Source organism: Hypomesus nipponensis, chromosome 9 (genome assembly GCF_054491055.1).
Source record: "Hypomesus nipponensis isolate SF chromosome 9, ASM5449105v1, whole genome shotgun sequence".
Classification (NCBI taxonomy): Eukaryota; Metazoa; Chordata; class Actinopteri; order Osmeriformes; family Osmeridae; genus Hypomesus; species Hypomesus nipponensis.
In genome coordinates this window covers 9,754,471-9,767,151 of record NC_140369.1, presented here as the reverse complement: position 1 = coordinate 9,767,151, position 12,681 = coordinate 9,754,471, and the positions used below count along the sequence as shown (strand labels likewise).

Here is a 12,681-nt window from a genome sequence, read left to right as displayed (position 1 = left end):
TGCGGGCCTCACTGCAATTGCCGTTGACACGTCTGCAAGCAAGCATAAACGTGAATCGGTTTGGGCGAACATATTTTAGCGAAATATTTTTTGCTTGTTCTTTACTTGCAATGGTGCAATATCTGTTTGAAAAAAGGTATATGTTCTTATCCGTCGCTGGCACCAGGTGACGCTCTAGGCCTTCTATCCAGTACGGCACTGGCAGCGTTGCACAAAGTCCCCTCAGCCCAGACATCAGGCGTTTTTCCTTTTTCCATCAATAACCTCCTAGTGTGATATAGCCAAATGTATGACTGGCCGATCCGAACACGTGATTCTTTTTAGCCTTCCCATATTTGGGCAATGTAGAAAAAATAAAAAATTCCCGCACCTATAAATCGTGGTCATTTTAGGATAACCCTCTCATGAACTTCAAAAGAGACACAAATCAAACGCAATAATAATAACATTTAAAAAGTTACAAGTCTAACCGACTTATACACATAGATTATAAGCTAATTGTCATACATCACAAACGTAGCCTATGTGAGGTATCCTAATTATTCAGACCGTAGCCTATGAATGCTTCCATTTCATATCCTTGGCGTTTTGTCTTGAAATGAGTTCTTACGTAGCCAACTCGTTGTTCAAGCAAACTCACCAGACTGCAGCTTTCTCTCTGCACAACAATGGCTACGGAACTAACCCTGAACTCAATACATCCGACTACTGTTATGGAGGGCACGATCACCGTGGGTCATTCGCGTCACAATCGTCCTCAAGTTTGGGCATGGGTGAGATGAACAGAGGGCTGCATGGCAATCCGAGTGACCCGACTTCAGGGCCAGAGTCCACCGCATTAGAGTGTTCACAGAGACGACAGAACGAGCACTCGAGTGGTCGAGACTCTCTAAACTTAGGACTTTATCGTCGCAAATCGGAGATGGACTCGGATTTTGGTCAAATGGTCATCGCCAAGACTCATACAGACGAGATAAAAGTGGGAACTTTGCAATCTGTACAACCACCGAGACAAGCGAACACTTCTCGGCCACAGACCTGTGAACAGCAACCACAAATTTATCCCTGGATGACTAAACTACACATGGGCCATGGTAAGGTTTTTGTGTAGGCTGTTACGTGTGTAAGGTAAAGCTTACCTCTCTCACCCTTTCTGCATATCTGTATATATACCGTATTCGGAAATACTAAAACTGGCAGTCGTAAATTTTATGACAAAGGCATCAATTGCTCGTAAAACTGTCTGCTACAGTGAAGAGCCGATCTGCGGCCAAATTTATGATGGGGTAATTGGATAAGGAAGACACTTCTTGCAAAACCGCAACAAGCTATTTGAATTGTAGACTATGCAATATTAGCACAATCCTCCTTGCTGACGAGTGGACTAAAAGGGTGACAGATTGTAGATTTCTTTGTTTGGCTAAATGTTCTAAAACACCGATAAGACATCTAAACTTGAAACATTTGATGGCATGACTTGTCATGTTGTTTTTTTGGTGTATATATGCAAGTTTTCCGTGCGAGGTAACAGTGACTCTGAGGGTTATAAAATATATTTTTCTCAATTATATCCCAGAAGCTGATGGAAAACGATCAAGGACGAGTTATACACGCTATCAGACTCTAGAGTTGGAGAAAGAGTTCCACTTCAACCGCTATCTGACGCGTCGCAGGCGCATCGAGATCGCCCACACACTATGCTTGAACGAGAGGCAAATCAAAATTTGGTTCCAGAACCGACGAATGAAGTGGAAGAAAGATTCAAAGTTAAAAACAAAGGAGTCGATGTGAAACAGCAAACCTTCAATCGTTAGACTACGTTTCAAGATGATTTTCAGTAACTTATAGCAGTATACACTTTTTCAACTTTCTGTGATGCCATTCAGTATGTAAGCCCATTCATTCTGACAATTAAAGACATTTTGCGTAATTAATGTAAACGTATGTCTTTTGGGAAATTGGGTGTCTTTATTTTCCATTTTAGATTACCTATCTAAGAATATAATAGTTTTTTGTTGTTGTTGTTGTTTTACTATTCCTTATAAATAATATATTGTTTCTGAAACAATGCTTTCTTATTTCAAATGGGCTTTTTAAGCCTTTGTGTAGCCTAAGTAAATAGTGCACGTGCAAATCACTGTGCCAATTTGATCAGTGGGTTTATAGTGCGATTGTTATCATTATGATAAATTATTGAACTATTCACTTTAGCATTTAGATATTCTAAATTGCGTGCATGTGACATCTCATACTGTCTCGGGAGTTGTCAGCAACAAGTGATTGTTTGTGTAAAATGATTATGAGCAACTTGAAATAAGAGGAAATAATAAGTATATTAAAAAACATGAAAAGGGGAAGTTTGTGGATAATTTAGTTGCATTCGTAGTTTTGATGGGCCAATCTTTTGTTTCACATTGAACATTTAGGTTAATGTTCAAATGCTTCTTAATAATGTAGGCTATAGGCCTAGATGTGGCAAATAAATGACCACATGGAAAACAAGGCCTTCAAAAAATATGTTCTTTTCAAATAATCCTACTTGTGTGCCTTATTCCTGAGGTAGGGGAACACTATAGGTTATCAACAGTTATTTGCTCAAAACCAGTATTAACAAATACATTGTTTCATTTTCCTTCTCTCCCGGTGGCTAGTGTTAAGCACATTACTATGTTGCCAGATGTCCTTGATTAAAAATAAAATGGTTATACATGTGAAGCCATTTCACATCTCAAAGTTATGATACCTGTGGATTCACTGTGTTCTTAATTTAGTGTTTTAGAATTGAAAACGGAAATAGGCTTACCTGGAGAATAATAGGCAAATGTGTTTTCATAATAGATTTTTTTTTTTAAATGATTCGAAAAGATGGTACGGTGTGGGTGAGTGGTCCACCATCTAAACGGCAAACTAAATAAACGGCCTAGTTTGTGTGTGTGTGTATGGGGGGTGGGGGGGGGCTTAATGCTTAGTATCAACCTCTGCAGTTATTTACAATACAGATGACGGCCTGTAAAACTTAATGGCCCTGACGCATCATAAAACTTTAAAGCTTTCCTTAACACCTCACAAACAACAACAATCGCTGTGTGTGTAATGAAACAGATACGGCACACCAAGCCACTGTTCAGATGTTGGGCCAAAGAATACATTTGATAACCATTTCTGTTTGAATATCCAATCCCTTCTATGGTCCAAAAGTGTCATTGATGAAGCTAATGAATACAGTTTGGTTAAGATCTTTCAAAGTTGAATTTGGATGAGAGAATAGGATTTCCTAAGCAATACTGTACTGGAGAAGCAAAATAAAAGGCATGTCTTGTTGTAACAAGAAAGACAATGCTTAACAAAATAAGTTTTGCTGGCTTATTAATTAGTCATACTCGTCACAACTCATTGATAGAGTGAGGAACATCGATTGAAAATATGAGTTCATTCTACTGGAAAACACCAAAAACAAAAACATCCTCATCAATCAAATCTACCGGTGCGCAGATGGTTCACATAAGTGCGTATTGTTAGGCTACAATTAAGATTTACTGACAGCTTTCAAAATAGTTTACACATTCACACACTTTTAATTGAATCCTGTTGGAAGTATGTATACCTCAACAAATTAGTTTTAAAAATACCTTAATTAAACTCTTTTACTGTTTGGGCTGTGTCATGCACGTCACCGCACCCGCTTCACCGTTTGTGCTCTGCAGGCCTGGTGATATTGCTTTTGTGTTCAGGGTCTACACATTCCTCGAGAAAAAATATTGCCTTGTGATGTTCTTAGAAAGTAAAGAACCCTTCGATACACCCGGAATGTTACTGGCCCTGATTTATATATATTTATATATATAGTGCTGCAATAACATCCTATCATCCAATCCTGTAGCCTATGTGTTATACTCTACACGCTAAGGTATGCGATTACCTATCTTTCCACCCCAAACACAAGAATATTTTATCAATATAGCCTACTCACCCTCTTTTGATCGTGGTATTAGTTCCTTGTCTGTTTGACTGACATCGCTTTTGGATGTCTGGAGTTTTAGGGTTAGCATAATTCTTTGGAGTTGCATATAGGGTACTTTTTGTTTCCGTCTGTCTTTTTTCGTGGTTAAAACTTTAAGAGGTTGTGTTTGCAAAAGGGCCTACAGCTCTGACCCTGAGTGGCTCGCGGGAAACACGTGATGCCATTAAACTAAGTTTTATGGTTTGGGAGAGCTGACAAACCTGCCTCTCAATGTATTTACATCATATATAATCTTAACTGTCGTGAATCCCAGCTGTTGGGAACCGTTATCTAAGTGGATGGAGGCGTATGAGGCGTTTACTGAGGATTATCCTGCCCTCAACGATCAGCACTCTTCTTTGACTCAAGCAAATGGTTCCCAGGCGGTACAGTAAGTTAATAATCTTGTTTCCTTTGCATGTAATGAAATAGACACCTGCCCTTTGTTGCACCCAGGGGGGCTTAATTAATATTGTAATGCAATATTAGCCTGAGAAATGCCTTGGTGAACTGGCGCTAATGCTCTCTATTAGACTCTTAACGTGGTCGTTTTTCTCGTCATCTCAGATTAGGCTACACTTAAATACCAGCCATACCTATGTCCTGTATAGCGTGATGTAAGGTTAAGGGAACCGTTGGAGAGGCTATTCCGGTGTGGGCTTTGCGGCGGGGGTGGAGGGGGGGGGGGGGTTAGGCTACTTAGCAACTTCCGAAAATAATATTTCTTCAAAATGTCTAATGACATGCTAATTTTAATTTAGTTATGCAGAACATTTGTGAAATCTTCTCTCACATGCAGATATTTTTCGTCTACATTGTCTGTAGCCTACACCTAGGATATCTGGTGTCGGGCATTTCCGGTTTTAACACACATACATAATACCGATTGGTATATGACTGACTTCCTAGGCTATTAAGCAAGAACTATATAAAAGCACATGCACTGTAAAATAATAATCATGGACCTATGCTGGCCACCAGAGACCCAAGAAAATTTTCATTTTGTGTTGGAATGACACAATGAATGACCTCAGGGTCAACAAGGAGGGCAGCAGAGAATGAGGTATGATAAAATGTAAGGGTTTTTGACTTTTTCTAAGCCTCCAACGTAAAGTGTTGCTCAACATTTTCATCTCATATGATATGCTGTGTGAAAACGTCTTAGAAGCTGCCAAGTTCATTTCTAATTGTGATTTCCCTCATCAAAATGGACTTCCTGTTTGATGAGTGGGGTACGCCATTCGCAGCAGACTGGTATCCACTGTTATCTCTGAACAGTCAGAACAGCATGCCAGCCAAACCATACGTTTATCACAGTAATACACATTTTCTAGTTTAAGGACTGTTTTAAGATCTTTATTATCACTCAATTGACAACCACAAGGCACTGATGATTCATAAGAATGCATATTCTGAGAAGGGATGCAATTAGTTAAGCATCGTCAATTGAGATTAAAGGAAAAACCTATTTGTAGACGTTTTGTTTCTTGATGCCTTATACAGAGCTAGTGTGTTCAGTGTTGCACATACCTTTTGTGGGTTAATCTGCGGTCAGTATGGTAATAACGAACACAATAAACCCTCGGATATAAAAGAACGTTATTTTTCATCTACATTGTCTACATTGTGGCTGCTTTGTTACTTGTTTCTCAGACGGAATATTTAGTGTGTGTGTGTGTGTGTGTGTGTGTGTGTGTGGGGGGGGGGGGGGTACCCGCAAGGTTCAATTCAGGGCAATGATCAGATAGTTCTGGCACTCTTCATGATTAATGCATAAGTATATAACGTATATTATTAATAGGGCTCGAATGGGGCTTCTAAATTCAATTATATTCGAAAGAATCAAGAAAAAGTTCCAGACAACGTTTACAATTAATTAATTCTGGCATTCATGTGACATTTTGTGTACTATTAATTTGGCCTATTTTTAAAAGCTGTCGTTTATGGATGTTATAGGGCTAGTGGGAGGGGATTCTGCTATCTCGATCCAGATCCATGTGTTTGTAGACAGGTGTGGGAACGTGTTTATAGGCACTGGTATTCTGTAAACCAGACCAAGCCAAATATCGTAAAAATAACGCAAGAAGGTGTTAACGTGCACAACTTTATCTTAATTAGGTTACCGTTATATTTCTTACAGCTGGCTATTATTGAATGTAGTCGTCTATGCACCCTGGAGAATCACATTTGTGTTTGGCAAACCCAAGTTAGCTTCTATTGGAATACATAGGCGATTCCATTCCAACTTGGCTTCTCAAAAACTGTTCCATAACCATTGAAGTTGAGATTTTGCATGATAAAGTGAGTTAGGACTGCATGAACAAGATAAAGAGGGGAAACTACAGGCCAAAAAATAATGTCCATCGTAGGTTAGAAAGCTAGTGATCATGTGGGCGATTGATTTGCTGCTTGTAACGGCGTAATAAAACTTAATGTTCTACCAGGGTCTCTCAAAACCGCTATAGGCGGTCACGCGGAGGCTTGGAAAAACTAAGTTTTATGTGTCGTTTTTATTTTCAACGGATAACAATCGACAGCAATGACGCCTATTACAGTTAACCTATGGTGCAGCTCATGCACGCGATCAGTCTTTCTGATCTGACTGGACAGTGTAACAACTCAAGCCCCATGTCATTTACATTTAGTCTATAACCACAACCTTTGGTTTCAGAAGTGGCATTTTGAAGAAATAGCACAATGTCACGATTAGGCTACAGACCATTAACAGGCCATGACATAGGCTAAAATAGCGTGCGTGTATGGATAATAATTAGGCTATACATATTTACATTAAATAGCCTAGCTTGTCAATAACGTTCCAACCACTGATTAGTATCAGGTAGCCTATAAACTGCTGGTGTAAAGGTTTTTTGTCTGATCTAAGCAGAAGGCCTAGCCTGTGATGTGCATGGTGAATTGACCAGGTTTTGCCAGGGTTTAATCCGCACACGTAAGGATGAAGGAAGGCATCATGGTATGTGCCAATCCCTAAAGAAACATATATTGCGTTTAAATTGAATTTGTAATACTTTTTGGGCTAACATTGTGGAATTGTCCAGCACAGTACCAAAACAATTAGCCTACGTTTGTGTCTTTATTTTCCCATTTGTGATAATAGCCTATGTTGGTAGCCGTTCGGTCACATCATTCGGTTGATGCTTAGGTTATATTATTAGGCTGATAGCCTTCTTTGGTAGCATATTTTTCAGAGTCAGGTATATATAGGCGTTATGGTTAGCCTTGTAGTAGTTTTTTGCCTGCCTGATTTTGCCAATAATCCCTAACATCACACTCCTACTGTATTTAGTCCCTTCAACATGATCTTAAAAGTGTGCACCATCTCTCACACAAAAGATACAAAAAGATTGGTATATACATGTGGTTCCTTATCCGGGAACTACATCACAGGCTGCCATTGGGTTTCAGTGTCACGTGGTTGAACTAACTTTACAGGGTCGCGTTGTAGTAGGAGGGCTTTATGTACCAGAAAAACGACAAAGGTAGAAAATTTATTTTTCACTCCAGAAATTAATGATCATGAGCTCGTATTTGATGGACTCTAACTACATCGATCCGAAGTTTCCTCCTTCTGAGGAATATTCTCAAAATAGCTACATTCCTGAAAACAGCCCTGAGTACTACAGCCGCACAAGAGGTACTGGCTACCAGCATCACCACCAAGAGTTGTACCCTTCGCGAGTGACCTACCAGGAGCGCCCGTATAACTGTGTAAGCATACCCGAGCCTGAGCCCCAGACCGGGCATGGCCTCACACATACAAGGAATCTACTTGCAGGGAAAGGGCAAGCAGCTCCCCACAAACCCCCACCACCGATACCCACATCCCCTACAACCCCACCGACTGCGCCGCCTACATGTATTCAAGATACCCCGGAGCATCCCACCAGCACAGCTTCTACTAAACAGCCTGTAGTTTACCCATGGATGAAGAAAATCCACGTCAATACCGGTAGGCAAGCTGTGTTTTTATTTTCTTCTGTGGATCTACCCTCTCTCTATTTCACTTGTACCCCTACTCTTATTTAAGAACGTCAGCCCATAGTCGACTCCTGCTTCGTACGTTATGAGAGGGGCCACTTTGAAACGGCACATATGAGGCGGATTTACGAGTCAGCATTGGCAATTACACCCGCCATAAATTTTACAGCGGAGGCACTGTCTGGACAGTCGTTTTGCCATGTGGTTTTTTCTGTTATGCATGTGTCAGAGTGAAACAAGAAGCAGAGAACAGAAGGGGGGTTAAGGAATTTTAGTATGTTTGTAATGTTCCAATTAATTACAACATTGGTTTCTGCTGTTAAACTGCACCTGCAACCGAGTCCGAGAAGGTCAGGTACATTAGGTACTAAATGCTCCACACATCTTTCTTGCAGTTTCTTGAAGAATTCACGCGTGTTCACACCTTTTATTCTGTAATTTCCCTTTCGTTTTTCTCTTTTTCCTTTCATTTATTTTTTTAATCTCTCAGTGAATCCCAATTACAATGGATCTGATGCCAAGCGGTCCAGGACTGCATATACACGCCAGCAAGTCTTAGAATTGGAGAAGGAGTTCCACTATAACCGCTACCTAACTCGGCGAAGACGAATTGAGATTGCTCACACTCTGGTTCTTTCGGAGCGGCAGATAAAAATTTGGTTTCAGAACCGCAGGATGAAGTGGAAAAAAGATCATAGGCTTCCCAACACTAAAGTGAGATCCTCTTCGAACACAACCGCAACTTCTGATACCAACACAGCTTCATCAGCCAGCACTCTCCCGCGTGGTGTTGGTAATACCCTGCCAGCCTCCGAGGAACTCACTCGAGTGCCTGTTGTCGAACGAGAGCAGGATATTACACCGTTATAGACACAAAATAATAGCCTATAAATGAGGGAACACAATTAATTATTTATAGATAATATCATTTTTTCTTTTTTATTGTTCCTCGTGCTGTCATTAAGCTAAGCTATTGTTCTAAGTCCACGGTTAGGCTACACATGCATGTGAGCATGCATTATCCTATGGTAGGCTACTGTGAAATATATTTATACGGTCATCAGGGTTTTAATTTATTGTGGTGTTGGTGTTTGGGTTTAGTGGTTTGACTATGCTATGTTTAATCATAGACTAAATCAAAGTATTCGCCTGTGGCAGAATACGTTGATGTATATTGTTCTTCCGTGCACAATAATTTTATTTATGCAATGAAAATAGTTGTAATTTTCATCCCAAAACCAAGGCCAATCTTTTTAGTGTTTCGTGACTTCAGATTTGTGGTTTATGGACTATTTATTAAAGTATCCATTGTAAAATGCAGCAAAAGTGTGTTTGTGATCATTTTAGTGTTCAATACAAAGTGAGTGTCAAAATAGTTAAGAAAACTTTCGAGTCGTAATTTTTCTATAATAGTAGTCTTTATGGTACACAGTTTAAAAAAGTAATTCATGAATATGCCCTTTACAAACAATAAGTGCTCGAGCAGCACCTTTGCCAATGTCACCAGAATTATTAATGGAAAACTTCCCTTATAGCACAATTCAGCCTGCTTTAAGAGAGCAGAGATTTTTCAGACGAGACTGCGAGATAGGTCTGGTATTTCTCACTATTTCGGGTGAGACAGTTTTTCTCACATTATCAAGAATGGTTTAGAACAATACTGTATAGACCTCAAACAAAACGATTGGTTAAAATTATGAATTTGAACCCAAACAGGATCTGATTACCAGGAAAACTAATGTTAAACATTTTATGTTAATCCCAATGCACACGTGAGAAATCAAGTGAAAGCCGGAGTGGTCATTACTTTTGGATGTAGGGAACCCGGCAGATGTCCACCGCTATGCACAACTGTCATCTATGATCTGTTGAGAAATGAATGCGTGTGGCGTCATTTGTGCATAAACGTAGTCTCGCAAGGATCTCCTTTCCACAAATCCAAGTCTCCCTTGCGACTAAAAGGGTAGGCTATATTTTGCAGAGCGGTTATTAAAAAGCACGGGTTCAGGAAGGGGTCACGTTTTGTTTGCCAAGAACTTCGTTTCAGACCGGGACGTCTGACAGTGACTTTTGTATCCAAGGAACGTGTGTGTGCTTGTGTGTGTGTGGAGGGGGGAGTCGGGGGGGGGGGGGGGGGGGGAGTCGGGGGCTTTGGAAGTGTTTTTTGTTTGTTGTGATGGACATAAATTGGTCGACCTACTATAGATAGCAACTTCAATAGCCTATATTTGGTAAAGTAGCCTATTTGTGTCAATAATTCCGTATTTGATTAGAAATGTGTGTTTGAGTGCACGCGTGCATATGTGTGTTTCTGGGTGTCGGTGATTATAGGTGTAGGACTGTTACGAGCAATAACAATAAAATTACTGTGAAAATGCCATTAGTTTATTTTTGGTCTACTACACTATTTGGCCTGCTTCTTTCATTTAAGAGCAATGTTTCTTCGTCATACCACACGTGGCCGATAGAGGTGACTCAATAGATGTCATTAATTCCCTGTGTAAGGGTGCACAGGCGTTCATGGACAACGTGATGCTTTAAGGTTAAGGTTACTGTAGCTTATACTTTTCAGATATTTGCTTTAAATTATTTCGGATTTTTGCCACATTGGACCACATGTCTGTCAGTTAAAAATGTCCTAATATTTTATCAGTCACTGTTTCAATGGGTTTCTTCTACAGTTTGGTCAAATCTGTAAACTGGAGTCAGTCCGCCTCTTTATTTTTGTTTGTTTTCGCCTTGGTTTGATGGCGTATGTGTAACACCGGCGAAATAACCTAGGACGGTACTATGAGGAGACGGTTTGGAATTGCCTTGGTGTACGAGTAAGGATAAATATTTAAAGACCCAATGACATGTTTACTTGTGAATTTGTGCCTGGCAACCAAAGGGTCATGACCCTACTTACGAAACTCAATAACACTTAACAGGATAGTGAAGAGAAGAAAGTAGGCTAGATTTTTTAACACTGGAAAACGTAGTCATTTTCTTTACAGTGCGCATTAGAAATAATATAGCCTAATTAGGCTATGTGTTGAGAAATGGAAGTCAATAAAGTTAAACTGATAGGCTAAAATTAGTTTTTCAGAAACGTGTTAATGGTTTTACCATTCAGAGAATCTCATAGGCCTATCACAACTGTTTGAAGAGAATTGAATGTTTTGGAACTGTACAGACTTTCTCATATTCCTCTTGATTTTTGGAGACTCGTTTATTGTGCTGTCTGATGTTGGGCAATTTCTTTTTCAAATGGGAAGATTTTTTTAACTGCCCACATTTGCAATGTGAAGACTATCCCACTACTGCGGCATACACAGTTGAAATAGAGGTCATAAAAGCGACTTTCAATTATGATTTTATAAATCTAACTTAGGCCTATCATTCGTTATTATTCAAACTACGGAATGCAACAGTTTCCTTCTCCAATAAAAGGTTGTTCACCTGGATGTCTGAGTAACCTGTGTGTGGTAATTTCAAAACGTAGGACATTAAAATAGAAAATCTTATCATGTACCAAATGCCACCTTTGGCAAGATAAAAGCGTAGGCCTTAATCAAATGATCTGGGCCGGTGTCCCAATGCAGCATTTTGGGAAGTTAAGAAAGAATATTGAATGGCATCAAGAAGGCTTGACCATTCATTTGATGAATGCATTTTAATTTAATTCATAGAAAACTTGATTTAAAACTTGAAATTAATATTGCGTAGGCTAAACTCACAAAAATTATGCAATTTAGACTAATATGTCAATAATTATACTAGCCTACATGAACATCACTGCTAGGTGGTAAATACACTCTAGGCTATTTAAATGCGAAGGAATTACAAAATATATATTGAAAAGAATATAGGCCTAGCATGAAATAAAATAAAAAGCCATGATCGTAATTTTGAGTGTAATTAAAGAATCAGATGGCACTCAATCAGGGGCGGACTTACCCATTACGCAAAGTAGGCAACCGCCTGGGGCCCCCAGCTGACAGGGGGCCCATTGAAAGACTCCATACAAATACTATATGATGAATAATATATTATTCATATATAATAATACATAATATATAATAATAATACAAATCTTTTAAAAGTCCCCAAAAGTATCAACAAATATACCAACAGAACGTTTATTCTATTTGTGTCAACGCAGGCTTCCCTTCCCATCGGATACTACTGTGGACTATTTCCTCGATTGCAGCTACTGCGCTGCAAAGCACGTCATATGAGTTGGTTGATATGAGACAGTAGAAGAGTGAAGTAAATGCAAAAAACAATTTGCTAAATGAAACGCAACTCCCCGAGCGGAGCACACAAGAGAAAGACAAAAGAGGAGAGTAAACAAGTAGTTGCCAAACTGACTAACTGTCTAACAACAGAAGGAAATGTCATTTTTCACTGGTATCCAATGATGCGATGCGGCAGCTAGCACAAGTGCTGCTCAGTGAAGTTTGGCTAGCAACCGCAGCTAGGCTAGCTTGCTTGTAGCACAATTTACCGTCAGCTTCTCCATGCAGGGTTCTAGACTGAGACCAAATGTGGCATTGTTACTGACAACGATCGCTTCCAGTAAACTTTTTTTGAATGACTCAATCCCCCATAAATAAATGTCAAGCTTATTTACGTTTTTGGGGGCATATTTTCAGGTAGCAGATGGTAGGCTCCTGTTTGAATCGCGATTCCATCTGAAA

General features: G+C 39.6%; 2 protein-coding genes across 3 annotated transcripts; both read left to right on the top strand.

The window, feature by feature from the left end:
- The first annotated feature begins 68 nt into the window (after positions 1-68).
- On the top strand, positions 69-2,737 carry LOC146272781 (homeobox protein Hox-C5-like). Of its 2 annotated transcripts, none has more exons than XM_084704715.1 (2): positions 69-1,094; positions 1,580-2,737. In XM_084704715.1, exons 1-2 carry the CDS (start codon positions 599-601, stop codon positions 1,789-1,791), a joined length of 708 nt encoding a protein of 235 aa, XP_084560841.1. In that variant the 5' UTR covers positions 69-598; the 3' UTR covers positions 1,792-2,737. The 2 variants fall into 2 exon arrangements, with proteins under 2 accessions (XP_084560841.1, XP_084560840.1); XM_084704714.1 differs by having other exon boundaries at positions 103-1,094; positions 1,577-2,737.
- A 4,008-nt stretch (positions 2,738-6,745) lies between these two features.
- LOC146272780 (homeobox protein Hox-C4a-like) lies at positions 6,746-9,310 on the top strand. Its single transcript, XM_084704711.1, has 2 exons — positions 6,746-7,970; positions 8,490-9,310. Exons 1-2 carry the CDS (start codon positions 7,532-7,534, stop codon positions 8,867-8,869), a joined length of 819 nt encoding a protein of 272 aa, XP_084560837.1. The 5' UTR covers positions 6,746-7,531; the 3' UTR covers positions 8,870-9,310.
- Positions 9,311-12,681: the final 3,371 nt, after the last annotated feature.